General features: G+C 47.2%; 1 protein-coding gene across 1 annotated transcript in view; it reads right to left on the bottom strand.

Moving 5' to 3' along the window:
- NT5DC3 (5'-nucleotidase domain containing 3) overlaps positions 1 to 27,771 on the bottom strand; it is a 66,813-nt gene that overhangs the window by 17,705 nt on the left and 21,337 nt on the right. Inside the window, 11 exon segments of the mRNA XM_005664189.3 lie at positions 1,100 to 1,186; positions 2,426 to 2,507; positions 5,117 to 5,218; positions 5,740 to 5,842; positions 6,240 to 6,260; positions 6,263 to 6,299; positions 8,764 to 8,901; positions 9,798 to 9,888; positions 15,200 to 15,255; positions 15,715 to 15,789; positions 27,176 to 27,360. Coding sequence (XP_005664246.2) covers positions 1,100 to 1,186; positions 2,426 to 2,507; positions 5,117 to 5,218; positions 5,740 to 5,842; positions 6,240 to 6,260; positions 6,263 to 6,299; positions 8,764 to 8,901; positions 9,798 to 9,888; positions 15,200 to 15,255; positions 15,715 to 15,789; positions 27,176 to 27,360 — 977 coding nt within the window.

Here is a 27,771-nt window from a genome sequence, read left to right as displayed (position 1 = left end):
CAGAAAACTACATATAGAACTACCATATGACTGACCCAACAATCCCACTCTTGGGCATAAATCCAGACAAATCCTTGAAAAAGGCACATGCATTTATCTCTTATCATGTTCACTGCAGCACTATTCACAATAGCCAAGACATGGAAACAACCTAAATGTCCATCGACAGATGAATGGATTAACGTGTGGTATGTATTTGCAATGGAATACTACATAGCCATAAAAAAGAACAAAATAATGCCATTTGCAGAAACATGGATGGAACTAGAGACCCTCATACTAAGTCAGTCAGAAAGAGAAAGACAAATATCATATGATAGCATTTATATCTGGAATCTAATATATGGCACAAATGAACCTTTCCACAGGAAAGAAACTCATGGACACGGAGAACAGACCTATGGATGCCAAGGGGGAGGGGGAGGGAGTGGGATGGACTGGGAATCTGGAGTTAACTGATGCAAACTATTGCATTTCGAATGAATAAGCAATGAGATCCTGCTGTATAGCACTGGGAACTATATCTAGTCACTTGTAATAGAGCATGATGGAGGATAATGCAAGAAAAAGACTGTGTATATACATATGTGTGTGTCTCTGTGTGTGTGAGACTGGATCACTTTGTTGTACAGCAGAAAACTGACAGAACACTGTAAACCAACTATAAATGGAAAAAATAAAAATCATTAAATTTTTTTGAAATTATAAAAAAAAATGTGGGAGTTCCCATTGTGGCTCAGCAGTTAATGAATCTGATTAGCATCCATGAGGCCACAGCTTCGATCCCTGGCCTTGCTCAGTGGGTTACGGACCCGGCGTTGCCGTGAGCTGTGGGGTAGAGGTCATCAACGCGGCTGGGATCCCTTGTTGCTGTGGCTGTGGTGTAGGCCAGTGGCTACAGCTCAATTCAACCCCAAGCCTGGGAACCTCCATATGCCACAGGTATGCCCCTAAAAACCAAAAAAAAAAAAAAAAATGTGGTTCACTACTCATTTTTATGAAAAGTATAAAAACAGTCTTAAACAAAAGACAAGTTTCTCAATAAGTGGGCCTAACAACATCCTACCCCAACACAACAACAGGGAAAATGTGTCCTCACCGCCAGGTCGCTGTATATATGGTCACCGAAATACAACACTTTGGATCCCCTCCATCCGGTAAGCTTCAAAAATTCATATAAATTGCCCTGCAATAGAAAAACAGAGGTGTTATAGCATATGACAGATAGAGGCCCAAGATATCTAAAACTTAAAAGAATGTTTCTGCATTTACATTTAAATATTAAAATATGAAAACACCTTGACCTGAAGTCTTTCAGACCTTTCTTCTAAGTCAAATGTATTTTCAGAAAGGATTCATATTTTATATACCTCTTTGAAATAATCTAGTTTTTTCACTTAACATTCTGTGATCACGTCAATAAATATTCCCTCAGCTTTCAAGAGCTGAGAACGCCCATGATTCACCTTACCAATTCTGACGCTGGACATTTATTTGTTATCTCTTTGTAAGTAACTTCCTAATAAACAGTCTTATAGCAAAGCTATGTCTGAATAATTTTCTTAGGCTCATGTCCTAGAAGTGGAATGGCTGTATTAAAACTAATCTCTCAGGCCTGGAAAATATATTAGTGCCAAATCCAGCAGTTTGTTACTATCCACCAGGAATGTATCAGTATTAAAAAAAAAAAAAAAAAACTGTACAGTATAATATTATGTATTATAAATATTACACAGATATAAAAAAATTATGAGATTAAAAAAAAAACTAACTTCAATTACACAATAATGGTCAGCAATTCAATCATTTACTCAAACATGGGAGAGCTTTATATGATAACAAAATACATCAAAACTGTGGCACCAAAGTATTGGCAGTGTCTCTGCAGCTCTAGGACCACAGGTTCAATCCCCAGCAGGCACAGTGGGTTAAAGGATCTGGTGTTGCCGCAGCGGCAGCTTCGTTCACAGCTATGGCTCAGACCTGATTCTTGGCCTGGGAACTCCCTATGCCCTGGGGGAGGCCAAAAAAAAACCAAAACCGTACATAAAACACAGTTCATCAGGAAATAATTACTCATTTGAGTGAATACAATGCCATGGGATTAAATACTTTTTTTTTTTTTTTAATACTTCTTAAAGAGACATTTCCAAGGTTCACTACTGGCATCTTGAATTTTTTATCCTATGAAAAGAAGATACTTTAAATTTTGTTTTTTAAAAACTGTTTGATGCCGAATGAACTGAGACATAGCATGTTGAAACTATTGACTGAAGCTGAAATTCCGCCACCACATTACAAACAGTTCCAGCATCGGACCCAGAACTCTGCCCGGCACGTGGCAAGCCTCCACCAATGTCAGCCACTGTCCTTCTAACTGACCACAAAGCACAGCAACAGAAAGGACAGATGGGTCACGAGATACCTGCTTGTAAATCTGGCCTTTCTGCAACTTGTGGATTTTATCCCAGAGTAAGACGCCTTTCTCATTCACCTTTCGAAAAGGTCTAGCAACAGAAAGAGGAAACATTAGGACGCGTGGGAGCAGCGCAAGCTGCTGTCTGCTGTGTGAGAAATTACAGTTACTTCCTGGGAACAGCAAAGAGCTTCATCAACCAAAAACGAAAGCCCACCACCAACGTTCCCTGGCCTCGGGCAATATACCCCAAAAACTGTGGACCTCAGGAGCCAAAGGAGGTTGGTGGAAAAAGAACTCCAGGGTCAAATCAATTTGGAAAACACTACGCACTATGTATGGCCCTCTTTAAAACCACTGACGGCTCTGAAGAGCCCTCCCATGAAGCTTTTCTTTAACCCAGATTTCCCAAACTTCTGTGGCCATGCAGAAACTGTTTCACACACCGCTTATGGAGATAATGCTAGAACATTTATCCAGCTTTGCCCTGACATTCACCCAATCTAGATACAAAATACATTAAAACTGGGCACATGACTTTCTAATGGAAAATGGGGCGGGGCGGGGGGTGGGGAATAAAGGCTCGTTCCTCACCCTGGGGGTGCTAGTCTACAAAACACCAGGCTTATGTGTCCTTTTTCTTTTCTTGGGTAACATGGACTTGGGACTGCCTCTCTGTTAGAAAAATCTATGCTCACTGCAAAAAAAAAAAAAAAAAAAAAGTGGAAAATGCAGAAAAATACAATGAAGAAAAGGAAAACCACGCGTGATTCCAGAACTCTGAAACACACCATCTCAGTGGATACTGTTCGATCTTCCTCTTCCTTATGGACATAAAACCAGGGGGATTTGCACATACTGGTCCCTATCTCCTTTTCTCCAAGGCTGTGAGCTCCTCCCCATGTGATTAGTCTTCACACATCACTTTTTATAGTCATGAAACACTTTCACTGCCTCTTTTTTTTTTTTTTTGTCTTTTTGTTGTTGTTGTTGTTGCTATTTCTTGGGCCGCTCCCGCGGCATATGGGAGGTTCCCAGGCTAGGGGTTGAATCGGAGCTGCAGCCACCGGCCTACGCCAGAGCCACAGCAACGCGGGATCCGAGCCGCGCCTGCAACCTATACCACAGCTCACGGCCACGCCGGATCGTTAACCCACTGAGCAAGGGCAGGGACCGAACCCGCCACCTCATGGTTCCTAGTCGGATTCGTTAACAACTGCGCCACGACGGGAACTCATTTTTTTTTTTTTTTTCACTGCCTCTTTTTTTCAAACACCTTATTTTTAAGGGCTGCATAATATCCCCTCATATGGATGTTCCTTTCGGTCGTTTCTAACCTTCATCACGACAAATAAAACGGGGCTGGACGGAGGTGGAGGATTCTTAATCCGGGCACCCAGAGTGAGGGGCACAGCTGAGCAGGGCCCCTCCCGGGGAGACTGTCTCAGACACCGTCTGGCCTCTGTGTATAAACACGGCAAAGGAGGAAGGTCCCCGGGGAAAGGAGAGGAGGCTCCCGCCCTGACCGCCCTCTGGAATCTAAGAAGAAAAGGCAGAGGGCATTTTAGCAGGGACCAAGCAGTGAGCCAGCGTTTACTGCTGGTTTTGAGCAATACTCTAGTTTTTCCTGCGTTCTCTTGAATTGTCAGTTTCTGCACCTGGTTCTTAGGTTTGCTTCGTCTTCCAGGAGTCACTGGGACACTTGGAAAACTGGAATTCAGCATTATAAGAGGAATTTAATTCACTCAACCCTGACTATAAGGCACCAAATTATGATGCTTTAAGTCACGTAGCAGAGAGAGAAAGGCTGCAAGGTTACCAATTGCAGAATAGAGAAACGCAGGTAAAAGTGTTTTAGAAGTAGGCCATTAGGATACAAATATGAGTTCTTTTATAATCTAGTGCAAGTGGGCAGGTTGACTTTCAGTGAACCAGTCTGTCCACATGTTAAAAGACATTTTAAGACCCTGAGTTCCCTGGTGGCTTAGCACTTAAGGACTCAGTTCTGTCACTGCTATGGCTCAGGTTTGATCCCTGGCCTGGGAAGTTCCTTCGGCATGCTGAGGGTGTGGCCACACCCCCAAAAAAGGGAGATACCCAGCAGGTGGTTTCTTGCTGCTGCTGTTTTGTTATGCTTCACAATGCATCTGTACCTAGATCTAATTTACTGAGTGATATTAATTTTGGATGTTTCATTGCTGAAAATCGTGTTCTTAAAGCCTGAACTAAGAACCATTTCAGGAGTTCCCGTCGTGGTGCAGTGGTTAACGAATCCGACTAGGAACCATGAGGTTGTGGGTTCGATCCCTGGCCTTGCTCAGTGGGTTAAGGATCCGGTGTTGCTATGAGCTGTGGTGTACGTCACAGACACTGCTCAGATCCCGAGTTGCTGTGGCTGTGGTGTAGGCCAGCGGCTACAGCTCCGATTCGACCCCTGGCCTGGGAACCTCCATATGCCACCAGTGTGGCCCTAACAAGACAAAATGACAAAAAAAAAAAAAAAAAAAGTTTCAATAGGTGTACGCTGTCTGCTATGTACTCATCTCACTGCCTTGAAATTACCTGCTAGAAGGGCTAAAAGTCAAATGCTGTAACATTAGAAGCTTGTGATTTTCCAACTGGATTGCACCAAGACACATTACGTAAGTATTTACAGCAGCAAATGAATAAAATCTAGTCCCTAGAAAGATAGACACTTACCTCCGTTTATCGTTAAAGAAGTTTGGCTTCTCGGCCTGAACAATGACCACATCGAACAGGTCCCGCCAGTCTTTTCCAACAATATACCTCATCCCTTTGTCCCTGGAACAACATGCCAGCCATGTTAGTCTAACATTAAAGGGATTAACTATCCTCGCAAATTTCTCTTTCAGATTTCCAACTATTAGAAGTCAGACAGAAAGACAAACATCACGTATCATTTATATGGAAGCGAAAAAAAGGATACAAATGAACTTAGCTGCAGAACAGAAAAAGACTCAGAGTCTTTGACAACAAATGTATGGTTACCAAAGGGTCAGGTTGAGGGGGGTGTGGATGGGGGGTGGGCACTGGCATATGCACACTAAGGTATGTGGAATGACTGGCCAACAGAGACCTGCTGTATCAGCACAGAGAATGCTACCCAGTATTCTCATAATCTATACGGGGAAAGAATCTGAACACGAATGGATTATTTTTAACAGAATCACTCTGCTGTACAGCAGCAATCATCACAACATTGTACATCAACAATACTTCAATAAAACTTTAAAAAATGAAAAAACAAAATCCATGGAATCCAGGAAGAGAGCCAGAAGCTAGCCAGGAAATGGAGGACTTACACAAAGCTACTGGGGCTATTGGTGATGAGAAACATCTTCTTGCCATGATCAGCCAGTTTGGCCAACACCGCTCGGGTCTGCTCGGCGTAACAGATATACTTTTCTAAGAGCAAGAGAACAAATGCACACACAGATTCTGGGTGAAATCAGTCAATCAACAAGTGCTTCCTACATGGGGCATCGGGCCGGGGGGGGGGAGAGAAGCCTGAAGGCAGCTTGGTTCAAGGCAGTATGTTGGTACCCAGTGCATCAATAACCAGGATCCCTGCCTCTCTGCCTTCCTGCCTCCTCAGTCTAAGTGGGAAAAAACAAACTGGCTGCCGCTGCCAGCTCCTCTTCTTTTGGGTCAGGATTACATGAAGTTCTGAGACAAAGGATACAAGGTCCCTGCACTGCACTCAGAAAAGGTACTGCAGCCCCAGCTCAGCCCTGGCGTAAGAGGCCTGCTTAGTTACACAGCCAAGTGAGGGCTGATCGTCACGATAACATCTGCTACGTACCAATATCTGCTTCGATCGCTCGTACATGATTCCTTTGATGTGCACATCCCGAATGGAATCCTGTCAGAAGATACGTTTTTAATCAGCCAGAGTACGAGACAGTCTGGGTAAAGGGACAGATGAGTGCAGTCAGGATAATGACACTCAGGATAATGGCTGCAGAAGCTGGGCAACCCAGGCACTAAATGAAATCTAAATTCCGGTCCATTTATCACAGGCAGCCCCTGAGAAGAAACTTAGGTTTCCATGGTGACAGCAGCAGTTCCCAGTGCAATCTCCCAAGAGCCTCTTGGAGGAGGTAATGTGTGTGAACAATTCTGAATAGAGCCCACAGGATAAACAGTCATTTATATGCGGTATCACAACCAAACGATTTCAGGTCATCTGGACAGAGGGACGCACTGCTCTTTTCATCTCTGCACCCTTCCCTGGACCCCAAGAGCAGGTTCTATGATCTAGAAAAAGTGGCAGAGACCAATGATAGGATCCACCTCGCTTCAGTGCTACCCTAGAGGCAAGAAGTGTCAAGGAGCCGGCAACTCGGGTGGAGACGTGGTCCAGCAGACACGAGGCGGAGCCTGGGGCCATGGCAGGTGTCAGGGCACAGCCCCTCTCAGATAACTCTGAACAGGTCTACTACATTGGTGGGCACTCCTGGAGGCACAGGGGAACCTTCTGGAGCCAGCAGCAGGGGACTGGGCTGCAGGGAAAGCTGAGCCATAAGCCTTAGGAAATTGGTAGGAGTTACCGTCACGACTCTGGACCATAAGCTCAACCTCAATTACCTCCCAGCACAGGCCTGTTTCAACTGCACATCAGCAGTGGTGAAGAGCAAGCCGGAGCCCAACTTCCCGGGCTAAAATCCAGGCTCTGCTACTTCCTAGCTGTTATGTCCTTAGGGAAGTCACTCAACCTCTCTTCGGCTCAATTTCCTTGACTGTAAAATGAGGGTGATAATACTTAAGGCACTACTGTGGAAGATTTAAGTATTGCATAAAGGTTAAGTATTGCATAAAGGTTAAGTATTGCATAGAGCATTCGGAAAAACAGTGCCCAGAAGGTAGTAAACTCTCCATGTGTACTTACTAGTCATGGTAGTAACACCTGACAGTAAGCACTGAACTTCCTAGTAACTGTCTTTCCTCATGAATGCTGAGCGTTCAAACTCCAAGTGATTCGTAAAGATAAAGTATTTGTGTGAGCCAAAGAGAGAAGAGAAACTAAATATTTAGGAGTTCCCGTTGTGGCTTAGCGAGTTACAAACCTGACTGCTGTCTATGAGGATGTGGGTTCAATCCCTAGCCTTGCTCAGCGGGTTAAGAATTCTGCATTGCTATGGCTGTGGCGTAGGCCTGCGCTGCAGCTCTGATTCAGCCCCTAGCCTGGGAACTCCCAAATGCCAAAGGTGCAGCCATAAAAAGAAAAAGATATATAAAAATAAAAAATAGGAGTTCCCATCAAGGGGCAGTGGAAACGCATGTGACTGGATCCATGAGATGCAGGTTCGATCTCTGGCCTCGCTCAGTGGATTAAGGATCTGGCATTGCCACGAGCTATGGTTTAGGTCGCAGACACGGCTCAGATCTGGCATTGCTGTGGCGGTAGGCTAGCGGCTACAGCTCTGATTCGACCCTTGGCCTGGGAACCTCCATATGCCATGGATGCAGCCCTAAAAAGCAATTAATAATTAATTAATTAATATTTAAATTTAGTTCAAATAACACCAGGCTGATAATGAAAACTGTAATTCATCCTACATCTTTTAAAATCCAGGATTGGGGCAGTTCATATTTAAAATTAGTCATAAACACATAATAAAAACACTGTCGTATATAAATGTGGATCTTTAAAAGTATAGATATTGAAATAATAAATTATATATGAATAGATGTTTAGAAATACATATTAGAAGTAAATATAGGAGTTCCCACAGTGGTGCAGTGGGGTAAGCATCCAACTGCAGTAGCTCAGGTTACAGTGGAGGCACAGGTTTGATCCTCAGCCTAGCACAGTGGGTTAAGGATCCAGCATTGCAGTAGCTGTGGCAGAAGTCACAGCTGTGGCTTGGATTCAATACCTAGCCTGAGAACTTCCATGTGCCATGGGTGTAGCCACACACACAAAAAATACATCATTATTTTTTTAAAAAGAAATAAATACATAATATATACAAACATATTTTAAGTACTACAAAAAGCTCAGTTTAAAGAATATATCTATAAACATACTGAATATGAATTAAATTAAAATTTATAACACAAAGCTACATAAATGACGTGTTCAAATATGCACGTGGAAATCCAGATGACACTACGAGTCCCTTCTTACCAGCTCTGACTGACTGCTAATTCTCCTAACAACACAACATCTTTCTTAGGATTTTTCAGGGTGAACCTGCAAATAAAGGAGACCGCGGGCAAAGGACGGTTTCCAGCAGCACGCCGACCAGGGAGGCTTAACGAGGCTGTCACTGCTGCTGCGAAGCGGGGAGAAGGTCAGCGTCGTGACCCCCACCTGCCCCCACCTTGACGTCTTTGTACAGGTGGACGGGCTCATAGTCGATGTTGTTTTTCAGGAAGTGCTCGTTCACACAGGACAGCAGCGTCATCTCCGGCAGGGAGAAGATGTCCATGAACTGCTTCATGGTGTTTCCGTGGGAACTCTGCGGGCGGGAGAGACGCTTCAGCGCATCTGGACACGTCCCCGGGGGAAGCTGGCCCTTGACATCAGGCCCCTCCCACGAGGAAAGGAAAACTCCAATAATAAAAAGGTTAAAATGCAGACCTGGTTTCTTGTCATTCACGGCAGAGCTGAGGCCTCCCTAGCGTGACCGGGACACCCCTGGCCTCCCCCGGAATCCTAACCACGCTCCTTTCCACGCGCCTGTGGCCCATCCCACTGCCAGCTCCCACGCTGTCACCACACACAGGCGACAGCTGGCGAACCGTTCTTGCCCGCGGAAAGGCATTAAAAAGCCACTAACTCTCCTGAATTTGAGCATCCCCACCAGCCCCCAGGGGAGCTTGGGAAAGACCCTTTCTCCGAATGTCTGCGATGTATAATACTAAGGTTACCAGCTGACTGGGCATCTTTGCTGCATTTTGACGATGCGAATAAAGAGCACATCTAACAGGACAAGAAGCAAAAATTCAAAGAGTAAAGAGGACCATAAAAGTTAGAAAAGCAGAGGGTCCCCTTGGGCACAGGGGAACTAACGTGCTGCCCTTCATCTCAGGGGAGTCGACAGCTGCCATTACTGCCAGTCCCCGGGGACTTAATCCAGAAAGTGGGGACCCGCCCGGGGAGGCAGCGGCAAACAGGAGCGGTGTAGAGGGGCTTTCAGAGGTCGGCAGGGGGAAGGGCTGAGAAAGGAGACTCATGAAAGAACCAGGGGAGACTCTACCGTAACCATCTCTCTCAAACAGGGGCACATCCCAGATTTCCTTGTCGATTCCCTAGGAACAGAGAGTCTGGTAGCTCAGGACCTAAAGCTGCCAGGCCACGTTCCGAGGAGGGAAAAGTTAATCTGCTTTAAATAAATAAAGAGCTTCTCCTTACCTTCCCATAAAAGTCGCTCATCTGTTCCAAAGGCACATGGGACCCCTCATACATTTCAATGACTTCCTCATCGGGGACCACGCTGAGGCCTCTGGGAAAATCACAGGCAGGGCAGTCAGCATCCACAAGAGAGAACAACGGTCTTCACAGACCTCTGGCCAACTGCTGGGGTTTTTCAATCGACGTGCAAAACACTCCTGTCATAAGGAGGTAGGATGTGCCACAGGTAACAAGATGCTGCTACTATCACTACTGCCACCATCCTACTGGTAACAAGGGCAGGACAAATAATAGCTAAGACCACGTGGCACCTGCTGAATGCCAGCTATGAATTCCAGAGTCATTCACTTAATTCTCAGGAATCCTAGGAGGGAGGCACTATGATTCTTCCCATGTTCCAGCAGAAGCAGCACAGGTCATGGACCTCGCCAAAGGTCGCCAAAGAGCAAGAGGTAGGTCAGGACAGGGTCCCTGGCTTTCCAGCTGTGGGGCCCAGGCTCTTCATTGCATTGCCTCCCTCAGCAAGGAGGTTACAAGGCTCTTAAAGACTTGCTTGGAGTGGGGTGGGTTGTTTTTTTTTTTTCCCCAAATGTTTTTCATACATTAGGGCAAGAAAGGCTGGCTCTGTCCCCATCATCCTCCTGCCCTCTGATACCCTGACCTGAGAAGGTCAGTGCTGAGGCAGGAAAGTGATGCACGCGTGGGGCTCGGGTGGACTAAACCCTGTGAGAGGCAGGAAGCCTGACACCACCTCTGGGAGGAAGGACCCCAAATGCTGCGCTGACGAGAAGGCCAGCTCCCCCACCTGGAAAGGTGAAGTAACATCCTTCACCTGCCTGCTTCCAGAAACTGCAGCAGGATCTGCAATGAATCCTGCTCCTCCAGAGGGAGCATGGAATCCTGGAGTCCGAGTGGCCTGAATTCCACCCCTGCCGCTGCACCTGTGTTGTAAGCAGGTGCTCTCAGCCCTGGGGCTTAACGGTCTCACATTTCCTCACCTGGAACCGCCCCGCCAGTGTCATGAAGGGGAACGTCTGTTCCCCGCCCACCCTCTAGAGGAGAAGGTGCCCGAGCAACAGACACCACTGGTGAGGAAACCACCGAATGACTGAGGGGACACACGCAGTGCTCCCACAGCAGTAAAAGTCACTCGACTCGACATTCAGTTACTTGCATGAGCAGGCTGCTATTAAAATACATATTAAAAAATTTAGCTGACGCATTACTTTACTGAAAATATCATTTCAGACTCTTTCCTCCACTCTCCACCCTTCTCTTATTTTAAAAAATATTCAAGGGGATTCACTAATATTTTGCCTCCAATTTGATTAACTTGTAAGAACTACTAGTCTTGAAAAGCAAAGGGCACTGTACTTCACTTCATCTTTGCTCCAGAAATCAGATTAGACACTGGGACTAAACCAGATCATTCTAGACAGTGACCCTGGAAAACAGCTCTTGCCACAGTGGCTGCAGTCAGCTGTGCGCACCCCTAAGGCTCTCACGGGAAAAGGAGGAGATACAAAGTAAAGGGACTCTGCAGGGTGAGCTGGTCCCCCCCCCACAACTAAGCACCATCCGATCCTTTCGGAGCCACGGCCACTTCTAGGACACATTCACAAGAACGTGGTCACACAAGCTGCATCTTTAAGGTCCACGTAACCAAATGCCAGCTTAAAAGACGCAGTGAACTCAGTGGGCCACAGTCAGCTGAGCCCCTGGGAGGCAGGCCCCGGCGGGCGGGGGGCCACATCTGACACAGCGCAACCAGCACTGAAAGCAAAATGGAACCTGTGTCCCACGACCCTGTGCGCATATGAGAAAGGTCAGGAGCACAGACCTGAACAACTCTGCCTGGGGTTCAAATCCCAGCTCCACTGCGAGGAGGTAACCCAGACACATGACAAGTAATTTAACCTCTTTGGATCTCAGTGCCTTTTTTTTTTTTTTTTTTTTTGCTTTTCAGGGCCACACCTGCGGCATATGGAGTTTCCCAGGGTAGGAGCCGTAGCCGCTGGCCTACACCACAGACACAGCAACTCGGATCCAAGCTGCATCTGCGACCGACACCACAGCTCACGGCACCGCCAGATCCCCGACCTACTGAGCAAGGACAGGGATTGAACCTGCGTCCTCACAGATGCTAGTCGGATTCGTTTCCACTGAGCCATGATGGAAACTCCCTCCGTGTCATTTCTTAAATGAGGGACTTGGTAACAGCACCCACATCCGGGTACTACTGAGAGGACTGAGCGAGCTGCTGTACTGAAACAGCAGCTGGGATACAGTGAGCTCTGTTAGATTCTGCTGCTGTGACTGTGACGGGGACAGCCGAGGGTTACACAAGATTTCTGTGAACTTAGAAGCCGGCTACCAAGCGGGACTGCCTGGGGAACCAGCCCACCCTCTGCCCATGGCACCCATGGCCTGCACACAAGGGGAGAGCCAGCCTGAGGCAGGGGCTGCGGGACCCTGAGGCGGCACGGCTGGGATGCACGCATTCCTCCCCGCCAGTCACGTGGCCACTATCCCTTTGGAGGGGAGAGAGAAGGGTATTTTCCTTTGAGCCGGTTGAGAACTTTCTTGAAGCTGCACACACGTTGAGCAGCAGGGCTGGGTTCACACTCACAAGTTCGGCTCTAAGGCTACACACGCACCCCCTCTAGCACCGAGACCCCAGGGACCTTCCCAGGACCTAACCCTGACCGCTCCTTCCCCTTTAAATGCCTCAGCGGCTCCTCCTGCTGAGCCCTGCCTGTACCCTAGCACCTATCGAGACGTTTACCTACAGAAGCAATAAGACAGTTAGGAGCCACAGGGAGGGAAGGGAGACAGAGTCAGGTGGAGAGGGTGACATGAGACCTCACAAGTGAGCCATGAAGCAGGATGGTGAGATTCCAAGAAGCAGAGAGCAAGGAAGACAGCATCCTGGGAGAACGTCAGCCTGGACAGATGCCGAGCAGTGAGAAAGGAGAGCTCAGAGGAAAGGAGGTAGGTGCTGTCTGCACCCACCCAGCATCCACCCCCTCTGAGGCTGCCTGAAGCTGCTGGGAAGAGAAACTCCCCTTCCTCCCTTGACCTGGAGCTGGAGGCAGGAAGCCTGGTGCTGCCAGGGGTCACCATGCAGAAGGGCCTGCTGTGAGCCAACCCCAAGAAGAGGGGCCTCAAGAGATGGAAAGAGTTCTGACAACAGCAATCTGACCCCTGGAGATAGCCATGCCTGCAACAAGATCAGTCCCTGGACTATACAATTAGTGAGTCCAAATTGAGTTTTTGCCTAAGCCACTTTAAGTCGGGTCTCAGCCACTTGGAACCAAGTCTTAACCAATCCAGGAAGTGAATGAGCTGTATATGGAAGAAGAGGAAGCTAAGGGTTTAGAGAAGACGGATGGGAACTTTAACAAGAGATCTGGGCTCTATTCTCTGGACAGTGGGGAGCCATCCAGGATTTCCGAAGACAGAAAGGGACTGTTGAGGGCAATGCTTTCCGATAAACCAGCCTAGAAACAATGTCCAGGATGGAGTGTGCTGCCGAAAACCACAAGTGCCCAGGAGAGAGGGAATAAATGTCCTTCTCCTCCCGAATAAGGTTAGTTTGAGTTACTGAATGAGTTAAAACAAAACCCTTATGGCAGCATATGTCCCATTGCGAGACTCAGTATTTGTCAGCTGCTTTTCAGTATCCCTGATGTTATTGTTATTACTCTCCTCATTACTACCTTCTCCCTCTTGAAACAGCATTAGAATGACAGTGAATGAACCAAGAGAATGACAGTGAACAAATAATCTCCTCAAAAGGTCAAAGGAGGCGAGAGCAAAGACATGAGCAGACAAGACATTTCAACATGTTTTTGGAAAACAAACAGCAGGTGAAGAGGAGGCAAATGACTTAGGAACACTGGGAACAGGGCCTGCGAGGGGACACCAACGGGAGGAACTGGTGAACGACCAGGTTCCCAGAAAGGCTCAGCCCTGTGAGGTACAAGAAAGCGACTAGAGGATGCGCATCAGCAAAATGCGAGAGGAAAGCCAGGAAGAAGAAGCGGTGGGAACCAGGACACAGGGAAAGTAACAAAGGGAACTCCCAGGAAGAGCAACCACAACAGATCAGAGCAGGAGGGGGCAGTCAAGAGGAAAAAAAAAAAGTCTTTCAAAGATTATATAAAACATTTGAGCTGTGGGGAAGAACATACACGCTTGCTGTCTGTGATGGAACATTTACGGAAAAACGAGAGATACCTACGAAGAAAACTAAGTAAAAAAAATAAGGCCATTAAACCTAGGAAAAAACCAAACACGGTACAAGAAAGAAAACATCACAGGGTACTACGTGGCTTAAGAATGAACAAGACCTGCAGAGTCATGATGCAAACAAACAATGGCAGTGAAACAACCAAAGAGAGTTTTGGGTTTTTTGGTTGTTGGTTGTTTTTGCTTTTTAGGGCTGTACCTGCAGCATATGCAAGTCCCCAGGCTAGCCAGGGGTCAAACTGGAGCTGCAGTTGCTGACCTACACCTCAGCCACAGCAACTCTGGATCCTTAATCCACCAAGAGAGACCAGGGATCAAACCCACATCCTCACGGATACTAGTTGGGTTTGTTTCTGCTGAGCCACAACAGAACTCCCCAGAGAAGGATTTTATCAGGGTTAAGAGAAGAGCGTGTCCGTGTGGGATAGCCAGTCCTCAGCCCTCACAGCAGGGACGATGCTGACAATTAATAAATTAGGAAACAGAAATGTAAGCATGTTGTTCAAAAACAGAAAGAAAATAGCAAATATGTGTGTGTATACACACTCATACATACCCAGACGCACTTGCACACAAACCCTATGTATATAAATCCACACGCAAACCACACTCCTAAATCATCCCACCCCCAAATTTGAGAATTAGAAAAAGTAAAACCCTTCATTTTTCAAAGTGACAAAGGTTTCTCACTGAGCTCAGTACTTTGACTCATTCTAATAAACGAGGGTGGAGGGGAAGGTTTTAGTACCTTAATACTCAACTACCGTGGTGGAAACAAGAACCTGCCACCGACCTCCCTCCCCACCCAAACCTCCCCGGCAGGACCCCCACCCAGGTGGCCGCCCTCCCTAGAGTCCTCCAGAGTGCTTCCCAAGGGTCTGAGCACACGTCCACCATCGCCTGGGCCACTCTGGACCAGGGCCACGGGTTTACTCCCACCTACACCCCGAGGTCCTGGAGGACACCCTCACGAGCAAGACAGGAGGCTCAATAAATATTTCTGGATGAGGAAAGGAGTGAATGAATGAATGAATGATGCGCAGATACACACACCCTACAGCCCTCCCATCGCTCAACAGCCAATGGGTCCTGAAAGCCAAAGCCACCTGGGCTACTTTGGGTGAATGGAATTTACCTCCTCTTTCTCTTACCTGTAGACAGTTCCCAGCTGGATATAATGAAAAGCATCGATCTTCATCAAGACCGCCTTCAAAAACACAAGCACATGCACACGTAAATAATGCACAACCATCCGCACAGTTAATGAAACTTCCAGGTGTCGCTGTAAATCCTATCACCATCAAGTTGTAAACAGAGAATCACACTGTGGGTTTTTTTTAAAAAAAGATTGGCTTGCTGATTAAAGCACTGTGCACCTCACTGAGGAAACAGCCTATCTGCACAAAAATATGACTACCAGCTCCTCCTCAAAACATCAAAAGGGACGGACTACTGGAAATAAGCACCATCTCCCGGTGGCTAAATGCTCTTCCAGGGCAGGTTCCTGAAAAAGACTTTGTCTAAAGATGTTTTGGATAATTTAGTTCTGCAGCCCCAAAGAACATAATTTAAAGTCAATTTACACATTGAGCAAAGAAAAGCACCAAGAGTACATTTTTATTCCCAAACATGTTAAACTGCAGAGAAACACGAGAATTAAACCTACCCGCTGCACGTCATAATGAAGTCCACGAATTGCAAAGTCTGGGTCATACTCATATTTCCTGATTTCCACGGGATACTAAGAAGGAAGAAAGGAACTGGTTTTAGCTGAAGTTCAAGAGCACGTCCACACTTGGCCCTGGTACAGAGGCTGTGGCGGGAAGCTGGGGTCGGAAGGGACAGACCACAGCCCGCCCACCCCCTCGCCCTTCCAGACCAAGCACCTCCAGGCCCGGCCACAGAGCCCTCCCTCCTGCCCCACTCCCTGTTCACCTGCCCCACACAGGTGAGGCCTCACCCTCCCTTCTACCCCCTCCCCTCAAGCTGCAAGGACCCCTCAAGCATCAGTACAGTCCAGATGTACTCAGCTCCAGCGCTGTTTGGGAACAGGTGGCTTGGCTCCCCTGATATTTCCCAATCATTCACCTGTCCCTCCTTCTACACAAAAATCCCAGCTCCCTCCTCGCCCACCACCCCAGGCATCCAAGTCCTTCCCACTCTCCCCAAATCTCAGAATTAGGAGCCCAGTTACCCCACTGATAGCGCTGATGCATGGAGCATTCTGTCTGATGCTCCCACCCAGCTGGCCCCACCACGCCCACTGGACAGATGGGACCTCGGCGGCTCCTCAGTGGGGGCAGGGAGTCAGACTCTCCCCCCTCTGGGCCAGAACATCTTCTCCAGAGTCTCGGGAGGCTGTTCCCCGCCCCCCCACTCCCCCCACCCCCACCCGGGAACTCCCAATCACGACGTGAACCACTTAGGTAAAACCCAAGACAACTACCAGCTGGCACAGGAAACATCTCCACGAGGCTACACTGCTAACTCCTCTCACACGGCCAGGGTCACATGTGTGCGAGAACATTTCCTGGGGCCACGAGGCTGACCTGCAGGTGGCAAGTTTTCCCATCCAGCTGTACAAGGCACTGAGTCAAAGGCCACATTTGGGCTCATTTATCTCACAGCTGCCACGTGTGCCAAGAAATCACTCAATGCTATTTCCACTCCTGGGCGTCTCCAAGAATCAATCCTGTACACTGTGCATGGTCCTGCATTTTTACTGACACACTTCTCTCCCTCCCTCCCTCTCTCTCTCTCTCTCTCACACATACACATACACACACACACACACACACACACACACACACACACACAGAGCACCACGGTCCTGCTTCCCGAAGCGAGGCCAAGGGACTGCACACCCCAGGAATCTCCTTTTAAACTCAGGAGGGATGAAGTAGGGGTAGGACAGAAGGGAGAATTTTAAAATATTCTCAAGGAGTCACCCTGGGAGCTCAGCAGGTTAGGGTCCGGCACTGTCACTGCAGTGGCTCTGGTCCCTGGCCCAGGAACTTCCACGTGCCGTGGGTGCGGTCAAAAATAAATGAAATATTCCCGAGGGAGACACTTTCCCTGAGCTGAGGCCACATGCCACATGCCGTACCAGACACAATCGGTGACTTTATTTACTGCTCACGGCAGTAGCACGAAGCAGGGAGGCCAGAGTGCTCGCTTTACCACTGAATGATCTGAACAGTGGCATCAAGAAACCTGCCCAGGCCCCCAAAGAGGAACAGTGGTTGGACCAGGACTGGAAGCCAGGTCCGTGTCACGCCATCCGCCCCTAATCACCCCAGAATCAGCTCTGAACCCAGCCTAATGACCAGATGCTCACCGCCCTGTGACGACAGGTGCTGAGTCTGCCCAGTGGCCTTGCGGTCACGTTGTCAGTTGAGGGACTGGGCGTGAACGAGCAGAGGAGCGACCACTAGAAAATCTGGTGGCTCCTTCTCTGGACAAGGTTAATCGGGTCCCCAGCAGGACAGAGAGGTCACAGGAGACATGGCCCCGAACCCACTTGCCTCCCTGCCTGTCACTCCCACTGAGCATCTTGGGGAGCCAGTCCCAATGGATCCCCGTATTTTTCAAAGGTCCAGAGATTGAGCAGATGACCCAGAGAACCGACAGAAGCAGCTAGAAGAGCCCAACATGACAAGGCTATGATGAAGGACACAGGCCCTGGGCTGAGGGACTGAGTGTCAAATCCTAGTCCTACCATGTGCTGGCTGGGTGACCTTGGGCAAAGTCAACTGTCACCCAAGAGTCCTACCTAATGGAAAGCAGAAAGGACTGAGGCTAGAGATGCCCAGGGGAGTCAGGGCAGCCTCCGGCACACAGCAAATGCTCACTAAAACGAGCGGCTTTGCTGGCCTGGGAAGGCCGAGGCCTGGGCTTTAAAGACCCACTCTCCCCGCCTCTGCTCCTCTCCTGGACGACCTCGGGCAGGTCACTGAACCTCGCCAGGCCTCTTCCCTCGTGTGGAAAGTGAAACGCTTCGACTGGGGTGACTGCTAGGCACCACTCCTGCCCCTAAATTGTGATTTCCCATCTTACAACCAGCCAAGGCAAAAATGCCCTCCTGATGGCCCCTTTCCAACACACACACACACACACACTGTCACACAGTCAAACACAAAGCAACTCTGGTGGGAAAATCATTAACAGTAACATCTGGTTGAGGAGGCTGAAGACGCTCACGTCGACCAGGAAGTGATCTCTCTCTCCAATGACCTACAGCTAGATTTTTCTGGACTCTTCGAGCTTAGAAATTCCCCACCAGCCAGAAAAATATGACTCACCCAATGTGTCATGAAAATTACTGGTTGTCTCTGAAAGCAGGACGAAACATAAACAATCAATGACCTTTACCTGCGGTTTTTTATGAAAAATCTTCTGAGTTTCATTAACTGGGTTTGTTCCAGTTCTGAATGCAGTCTGGACAGGCGAGTGTGTGTAAGCAACGATCAAGGCTTCCTCCTTAAAACGCTACAGAAATGTTCTTTACAGCTTCAAGCAAGGTAAACACTACAATACTGCAGAGAAACCCAGGAATTCCCTGAGGGTGTGTAATGCCTAAAATTCTGCGGCTTGGCCATGTGCCCCCTTCCTGGATAATTCCAGAGCTCTGGATAAAGCTAATGTAAGGTTTAGCCTCCACATTACAGTACTGCCCGGGAGTTTCCGAGGCCCCAGAGCCTTTAGATACATGCATTTTTCAAATGTTTCAATTTGATATTTATTTATTTTTGTCTTTCTAGGGCCACACTCACAGGATATGGAGGTTCCCAGGCTAGGGGTCCAATCGGAGCTGTAGCCGCTGGCTTATGCCAGAGCCACAGCAACATGGGATCCGAGTCATATCTGCGACCTACACCACAGCTCACAGCAATGCCAGATCCTTAACCCGCTGAGAAAAGCCAGGGATCAAACCCATGTTCTCATGGATACTAGCCAGATTCGTTTCCACTGAGCCACGATGGGAACTCAATTTGATATTTAAAGCAACCCAAATGACGAGTCTAATTAGAAGCAGGGCAGAAGGATATAAAAACAAAGTTCTCCAAAATCATACGAAACAAGAAGCCAGAACAAAATGACCCGCATCAGAGCGGCTATTCCACACCAAACACGAACCTCTCACTCAACGTTGGGATCCAATGACTAGGTCAACTTCCGACTGAGCACATACCTCGTGCCAGGGCCTGGGAATACAGCAGTGAACAAAACCGGCACCGTCTCTGCCCATTCTCTGGGAGGCAGGGACACCATCCACAAGTCAACACACGGTACTGAGCCTTGCAGGTGTAACTACTAGAGGAAGCAGGCATCCCTAAAAGGCTTCAGAGAGCTGGGGAAAAAAATGAAGAGCAAGGCTTGGGGCAGCCTGGAGCCAGGCAGGACCTTCACACCAGAATTGGCAAGGCCCAAGGTAGGGGTGGGTCTGACGGCTGAAGGAGCAGCACAGAGGTTGGTGTGGCTGGATCAGAGCCAGAGCAGGTGGGAGGAGAGGCTGGCAAGGAAGCTGGGGGCCTGGGAGCCCTGGAGGCCTCCTAGGTCACTTCAGTGCGATGGGAAGGCTTGACAAATGGGTAAAGGTTCACGCGTGCTGCAGAATCGAGAACAGCCCAAGGGGCAATAAGAGAAGCAGAGGAACCATGAGGTGGGAGGTGACAGTGGCCTGGACCACGGTGGTGGCAGTGGGCGGGGGAGAAGTGGATGGAAGCAGGATGCATTTTGCACGAGTATCTTTTGAATGAGTGACGAGAGCTCACAGCTGCAGAGTGACTTCCTCCCAGAAAGCACAGCCTGGAAAGAAAGGAAAGGAATCTTATCGCGGAGAGAGCTGGTAACCACCCGCTCAGCCAGGCACTGAGGGCCGGCCCGGTCGGCGGTGCCAAGTCCCGTCGTTGGTATGCACCCCTGCCAGGCTGCGATGAGAACGGAGCCCCGCCTCCGTGGTCTTTCTCCCAAATCCACAACCCTGTTCAGCCGTGAGAAAGCAGGAGACAAATCCCGAGAGGAGGACATCCTGAGAAACATCGACCTGTACTCTTCAAAATTGTCAAGGTCATCAACAGGTCACCGAAAACAAGGAACCTGTGAGAAACCGTCACAGCCACGAGACACCTAAGGAGATGCGACACCTAAATGCAATGCGGTGTCCTGGATGGGATCCCAGACCAGGATAAGGACACTGGGTCAAAACTATGGAAACGTGAACGGAACCCAGACTTCAGCGCATCACACTCTGTTAATGCTGCTGCTTCGGTTGTGAAAGATGCACCACAGTCACGGAAAAGGTTAACACAAGGGGAAACCAGGCACGGGCATTCGTTCTGCATGACCTCTGCAACCCTCAAACTCTTCTGAAAGGAAGTTTCTCTGAAAAAGAGAGAGCAAACCTGCTGCAGTTGCTGAGAGATCACAGGTGGAACAGAGGCATATGTGAGAGGTCGTGGCTGGTGTCAGGCTTTAGATTTGAAAAACCAGTGGGAGCAAAAAAAAGTTCCCCGGTGGCCAAGCAGGTTAAGGAACGAGCCTTGTCACTGCTGTGGCGCAGGTTCAATTCCCGGCCTGGGAATTCCGCATGTCGTGGGCAGAGCAGAAGGAAGGAAGGAAGGAAGAAACACTGGGTGAACGTCGGAGCCCGTGAATCGTCAGGAACACTGATGAGGGTGCAAATCTGGAAGATGAAACCAAGAACACGTCTACATGGCCTTCCTGTCCCTTGGCGGACGTACCAAATGAAGACAAAGATACAGTTATTACCCAACATTTACTCCCATTTTTGTAAAAACTTGTTCTTGGGGGGGGGGAAGAACAGGTAATTATGAAGGAGCTGGAATTTGTACCTTTGCTTTTGGGGAAGATGCTAAATTGCAAACGTACTGCTCTATTACTGTGCATGGCAAAAGCAAATGTCTTTCATCTCTGCAAGTACTTTCAGTCTTTGGCAGGAAAAAAATGGCACTGAACTCAATGCTTCCAACAGCATCTTGGAAGAATTATTTTTCAAATCCCAAACAAGAGAAAAATCTGCATAAGCATAATTGCCTCTATTAATATGCCTGATATAATTAGTGTTATGACATATCTCCTTTGTCAAAGCCACAAACAACATAAGGGGAATGAAATTTCAATGAACTTAAATCTAGAAGCTTTTCTAATCATAATGATTGCACCTTTTTTCCATCTATTTCATCTCTCTTTTCCCCTAAATTTCATAAATTTTTAATCTTCATGAATATTTTACTTTCATATGAGTAATAAACCTAGAGAGTAGAAAGAAAAGGTGTTATTAATCCCACAGGAGGCAACATGAATAAAGGAGAGAGCAGCTCTGCCTTGGAAACGGATCTAAATTCAAATCCTTGAGTTCCCGCTGTGGCTCAGCTGAAACAAACCCGACTAGGATCCGTGAGGATGCAGGCTCAATCCCTGGCCCTGCTTGGTGGGTTAAGGATCCAGTGTTGCCATGAGCTGTGGTGTAGGTCGCAGACGTGGCCTGGGTCCTGCGTTGCTGTGGCTGTGGTGTAGACCTGCAGCTAGAGCTCCAATCTGACCCCTGGCCTGGAAACTTCCATCTGCTGCAGTTGTGGCCCTAAAAAAGCAAAATAAATACATACATAAATAAAGATAAATTCAAATCCTGCTTCTGCCCCCTACTGGTCTTTTGGCCTTGAACCAGCTGAACTCCATAGGCCTTCGTTTGCTCACTGTAAAACACAGGCAGTACCTCTGTGCAGGCTGTCACGCAGATTAGAGACAATAGCACTGAGAGCTAACCTTTATTGAGTGTTTGCTACGTGCCAGGGACCTTACGTAAATTAACTCCTTCAGTTATCGCAATAACACACCTGGCTCTTTGTCCAGATGTCTGTGAGGCCTCCACCAGGGGGCTGAACACCTTCTCTGCCTAAGGGAGTCAGAGAAACCACAAAGACGGTGCCATATCAGCGGCGTCTGGAAGGAGTGTATCCGCAGAGGCGGGCTGGGAGTGGGCCACGGCCACGGTCAGGTATGTGGAAGTTCCAAGGCCAAAGATCGAGTCCGAGCCATAGCAGCGACCTACGCCACAGCTGTGGCAATGCTGGACCCTGCACCCACTGCACCGCAGTGGGAACTCCCCGGATCCTCACGATTTAATGCAGTCTATTTCTAGTCCCCTCAGCTTTTGGTTATAAATGGATCTTATGAGAAACTCATGTTTCCTTATTCAAAACGCAGAAATGACATTTGCCAAAAATAACATTTCCTTCAGCCCCAAGAGTCTCTTCATTATGGCCACTTTCTCAGAAGTAAGCCCATCTGGCCACGAGCCATCCAGCTGCATCTCTCCGTTTGTTCGCGAGACTCCCTTCAATCTAACCCACGGTCCTTTCCCTGGCCTTGGAGGACGGAGGCAGCATAACAGCAAGGGAGCCCCACCCTTGCTCTCCTCAGTGCTGGCCTAGCCGGGCATCCCCCAACCCCCCAGGGAGCTGAAGGGAGCTTGTGTGGTACTGGCCTTCTAGCTCCAGGGCGCCTGCAGCATTGGCCGGATGGACATCACCTGTAAAATGGAAGCCTTGACGCCAACAGCACCGCCTCTTGGTTGTCGGCTCTGTGCTTTTGGTTCGGGAGCCTGACTGCTGGAGTTTGAATCCTGGCTTTCACCACTTATTACTTAGGTCATCTTGAGCAATTGACCGGATGTTTCTGGGCTTGAGTTTCCTCCTCTGCAAAATGGTCACAGTAACTGTACTTTTTTCACAATGTTATTGCGATAACTGAAGGGAGTTAATTTACGTAAGGTCCCTGGCACGTAGCAAACACTCAATAAAGGTTAGCTCTCAGTACTATTGTCTCTAATCTGCGTGACAGCCTGCACAGAGGTACTGCCTGTGTTTTACAGTGAGCAAACGAAGGCCTATGGAGTTCAGCTGGTTCAAGGCCAAAAGACCAGTAGGGGGCAGAAGCAGGATTTGAATTTATCTTTATTTATGTATGTATTTATTTTGCTTTTTTAGGGCCACAACTGCAGCAGATGGAAGTTCCAGGCCAGGGGTCAGATTGGAGCTCTAGCTGCAGGTCTACACCACAGCCACAGCAACGCAGGACCCAGGCCGCGTCTGCGACCTACACCACAGCTCATGGCAACACTGGATCCTTAACCCACCAAGCAGGGCCAGGGATTGAGCCTGCATCCTCAAGGATCCTAGTCGCACTGAGAACCTATGTCACTGCTCTGTGAGAAAAGAGGGCAAAGGTCCACAGCTGAATCTTCACTAACGACTAACCTGGGACAGTCTTTGCCACAGATGTCTAAAGATTTTTAATTTTATTTATTATTTATTGTCTTTTTGCCTTTTCTAGGGCCACACCTGCGGCATCTGGAGGTCCCAGGCTAGGGGGTCCAATCGGAGCTCTAGCTGCCAGCCTACACCAGAGCCACAGCAACACGGATCCGAGCCGCGTCTGCGACCTACACCACAGTTCACGGCAACACCAGATCCTTAACCCACTGAGCAAGGCCAGGGATCGAACCCGCCACCTCATGGTTCCTAGTAGGATTCATTAACCACTGAGCCATGACGGGAACTCCTAAAGATTTTTTTAAACAAAAACTATCTTGAAGATGGCGGAATAGAAGGACTGGAGCTCAACTTCCCTCCTAAAAACAACAAAATTCACAACTAAAGACTGAGCCATCTCCACCCAAATGGAACGGAAACCCATACCCTACTCCAGAAGAAAAAGAGGAGGCCACATCCACAGGTAGGAGGGGTGATTTCGTGATATAAACAACCCCATACCTCCCAGGTGGGAAGCTCCACAGACTGAAAACTAACTGGCTCACAGAGACTCACCTACAGGAGTGAGAGTTCTGAGCCCCACATCAAACCCTCACATGCTGGGATCTGTCACTGAGAGAAAGAGCCCCTGGAGCATCTGGCATTGAAGGCCAGCGGGGCTTGTGCGCAGGAGCTCCACGGGACTGGGGGAAACAGAGACCCCATTCTTAAAAGGCGCACACAGACTTTCACGTACACTAGGTCCCAGGGCAGAGCGAGGTCTCCACAGGAACCTAGGTCAAACCTGACTACAGTTCTTGGAGGACATCATGGGAAAACAGGGATGAATGTGGCTTGTTGTGAGGGAAGGACATTGAAGGCAAAGCTCTCTGGAATATTCAGCAGCCCCGCCTTTCTCTGAAGGGGGCCATTTTGGGAAAATCTGGCCCCACCCTTCAGTCAGCTGCTGAGAAGCCCCAGAGCAAACAACAACCCAAGTGGGATCACAGCCCATACCACCCCTCAGTAAACAGTCTACCTAAAGACCCCCCAAGCACACGGCTGCCTCTAATCCCATTCAGAGACTAAGCCCCGCCCACCAGAGGGATTAGAATCAGCTCCACCTACCAGTGGGCAGGCATCAGCCCCTCCCATCAGGAAGCCCACAGCAAGCCCCCCATACCGACTTCAGCCACAGGGGGGCAGACATCAGAAGTAAGAGAGGCTACAACTCTATTTTCTGTAAAAAGGTCACCACACCAAAAACCTATAAAAATGAAAAGACAGAGAAGTATAACTCAGATGAGGGAGACAGGAAAAGCCCCAGAAAAACAGCTAAGCAATGAAGAGATTCTCAGCATCCAGGAAAAAGACTTTAGACTGTTGATGCTGAAGATGATGCAAGACATTGGAAATAAACTGGAGGCAAAGATGGATAACTTACAGGAAACACTGACCAAAGAGATACAAGATATCAAACTTAAACAAGAAGAGATGCAAAATACAATAACTGAAATAAAAAACTCACTAGAAGCAGCTAACAGCAGATACAGGAGGCAGAAGAACGAATAAGCGAGGTGGAGGACAGATTAGAAGAAATTACGGATACGGAACAGAAAAGAGAAAAAAGACTGAAAAGAAATGAAGAGAGTCTCAGAAAACTCTGGGACAACGTTAAATGCACCAACATCCGTATTATAGGGGTGCCAGAAGGACAAGAGAGAGAGAAGGGGACAGAAAAAATATTCCAAGAGATAATAGCCGAAAATTCCCTAACATGGGAAAGGAACCACTCACTCAAATCCAGGAGGCACAACGAGTACCATATAAAACAAACCCAAGGAGGAACACACTAGACACATATTAATCAAACTGACCAAAATTAAAGACAGAGAAAATCTTGAAAGCAGCTAGGGAAAAGAAACAAGCAACATACAAGGGAACCCCAATAAGGTTATCGGCAGATTTTTCAGCAGAAACTCTGCAGTCCAGAAGGGAGTGGCATGATACACTTCATGTGATGAAAGGAAAAAACCTCCAACCAAGAATACTCTACCCAGTAAGGCTATCATTCAGATTTGAAGGAGAAATAAAAACCTTCTCAGATAAGCAAAAGCTGAGAGAATTCAGCAACACTAAACCAGCCTTACAACAAATACTAAAGGAACTTCTCTAGGCAGGAAAGAAGAGATCAGCAACAGGAAACAATTCCACAAATGACAAGGCTCACCAGTAAAGGTATATATACAGTAAAGATAAGAAATCATCCACGCACAATTATACCATCAAAATCAGAAATCATGAGAAGAGGTGGGTACAAATGCGGGACACCGGAGATGAACTTGCAATTAAGAGAACAACTTAAAACAATCTCATATACATATAGACTCTTACATCAAAACTTCAGAATAACTGCAAACCAAAAATCTACAACCGATACACAAACAAGGAATCTCTGGAGAAGAAATATATCTGATAGTAAATAAGTGCATAATCCACCATGAAGGGGGTCATTTGACATCATTCTTGGAATGCTGAAGTCTTACATCTGATTCTGATTTCCTCTCCATCAAAGAATTTATGATAATTATAATTAAACAATGCAACTGTACAATTAAATAATACAGTTCTACAATTGTATTATTAATAACCATTTCTCTCCATGATACAATGTAAAGTCTATAATGTCTTGTTTATCACATCACCTAGAATGGTGTAATGCCTTTATTGAAGAATCAATGAGATGGAACAAATTGTGAGGACATATTTATATAGTTACACTGTTTTTTAACCAATTTATGCATTTTATATTTTACTTATTTTCAGAGGGTGTATTATTTTTGTTATGCTTACCAGTTAAGTTATTCTTTTTACTATGCTATATAAAATATTTAACGGTATATAACGCTTTCTTCTTTATAAATTTTAGTTGAATATAACAATTTAATAGAATGCTAATTTTTAAAGAAAAATTTTAATGTAATAGATAAAACTAAGTAGTAAAGATGAAAGCCATAAAATTGGGATAAAGTATAGAATAAATTTCCTATTTGTCTCAGCATATTTTCCATTCCATTTCTCCAGTGGGAGTCACTTAATTTGTTTCTTAAGATCCATGTTATAATAATCTGTGTGAATGTAATTGTGTGTAAATGTATGTATTTTATTCCATAAAAAAATAAAAATAATAAAAAAATTTAAAAGAAAAACTATCTTCTGGGTACAAAGCTTCAGTTAGGAAAGCGGAATAAGTTTTGGAGATCTACTACACAGCACAGAACCCACAGCTAACAATACTGTACCACCGTATGCTTAAAATTTGCTGCGTGGGTAAATCTTACATTAAGCACTCTCACCCCCCACCCCGTCCCAACACGCACAGATAACAGGAATGATAATCAAAGGGGAAGGAGGAAACTCTGGGAGGTGACAGATAGTTCATGACCTTGATGGTGGTGATGGTTTCATATACTTATCCTGAAACTCATCGAGTTACACCAAATATATACTGTTTTCCAGCTTTTTCCGTATCAATCATGCCTCAATAAAGTAGTCTTTTTTTTTTTTTTTTTTCCGGCCTCGCACTCAGCACAAAGAAGTTCCCAGGCCAGGGATCAAACCTGCGCCACAGCAGCAGTGACAACACCAGATCCTTAACCTGCTGAGCTACCAGGGAACTCCAAGTGGTTTAAAAAAACAAAAATCTTCCAGATACAGTCACTGGAACAGAACCAAATCTACTCATTCATTCAGCAACAATTTACGAAATAACACGTACTATGCCAGCTCAGGGCTGGTCTCCAAATGCTGACGGGGAAGGGGAGGATGACGGCCAGGTCCCCAGGCCCTTACCCGGTGTTCGTTGATGAGAAGGTCTCGAGCAGCATTAAATATCAGTGTGTGGAGGTGCTTAGAATAAAATACCAAGGTGTAATCATAATCAAAGCCATAGATTTCAATGTCTGACAGGCTCATCTCATTGTTGGAGAAGATCGCATCTGGATTCAACAAGTTGCTCATAATCGAAGGAACCAATTCTAGAAGGGAAAAAAATACATTTTACCGCATGACAAACAAAGCTTGATATGATGTCTAAACAAAATGAGTGAACCAAAGTGCGGGAATGATCAACTTTAGCTTGAAAACAGTACGCTGAGCGAAAGATGCCAGTTATAACGGACCCCCGAGTACATGATTACGTTTATATGAAATACCCAGAACAGCCAAGTCCATTAAGACGGAAAGGAGAGTGGCGGCGGCCTAGAACTGGGGGGTGAGGAAAAACGGAGTGACTGCTAATGGACACAGACTGTCTTTGGGGGGGGGATGGAAATGTCCTCAAATGGACTGTGGGGATGGCTGAACAGCTGTTCTGATTACACTAAAAACCAAATGGGAAGCTTTAAGCGTAAATTGTACAATATATATATACAATGTCCTGATAAAAC

Source organism: Sus scrofa, chromosome 5 (assembly GCF_000003025.6).
Source record: "Sus scrofa isolate TJ Tabasco breed Duroc chromosome 5, Sscrofa11.1, whole genome shotgun sequence".
Lineage (NCBI taxonomy): Eukaryota > Metazoa > Chordata > Mammalia > Artiodactyla > Suidae > Sus > Sus scrofa.
Note: the sequence above shows the minus strand (reverse complement) of the source record. Positions and strands in the feature narration are given on the sequence as shown.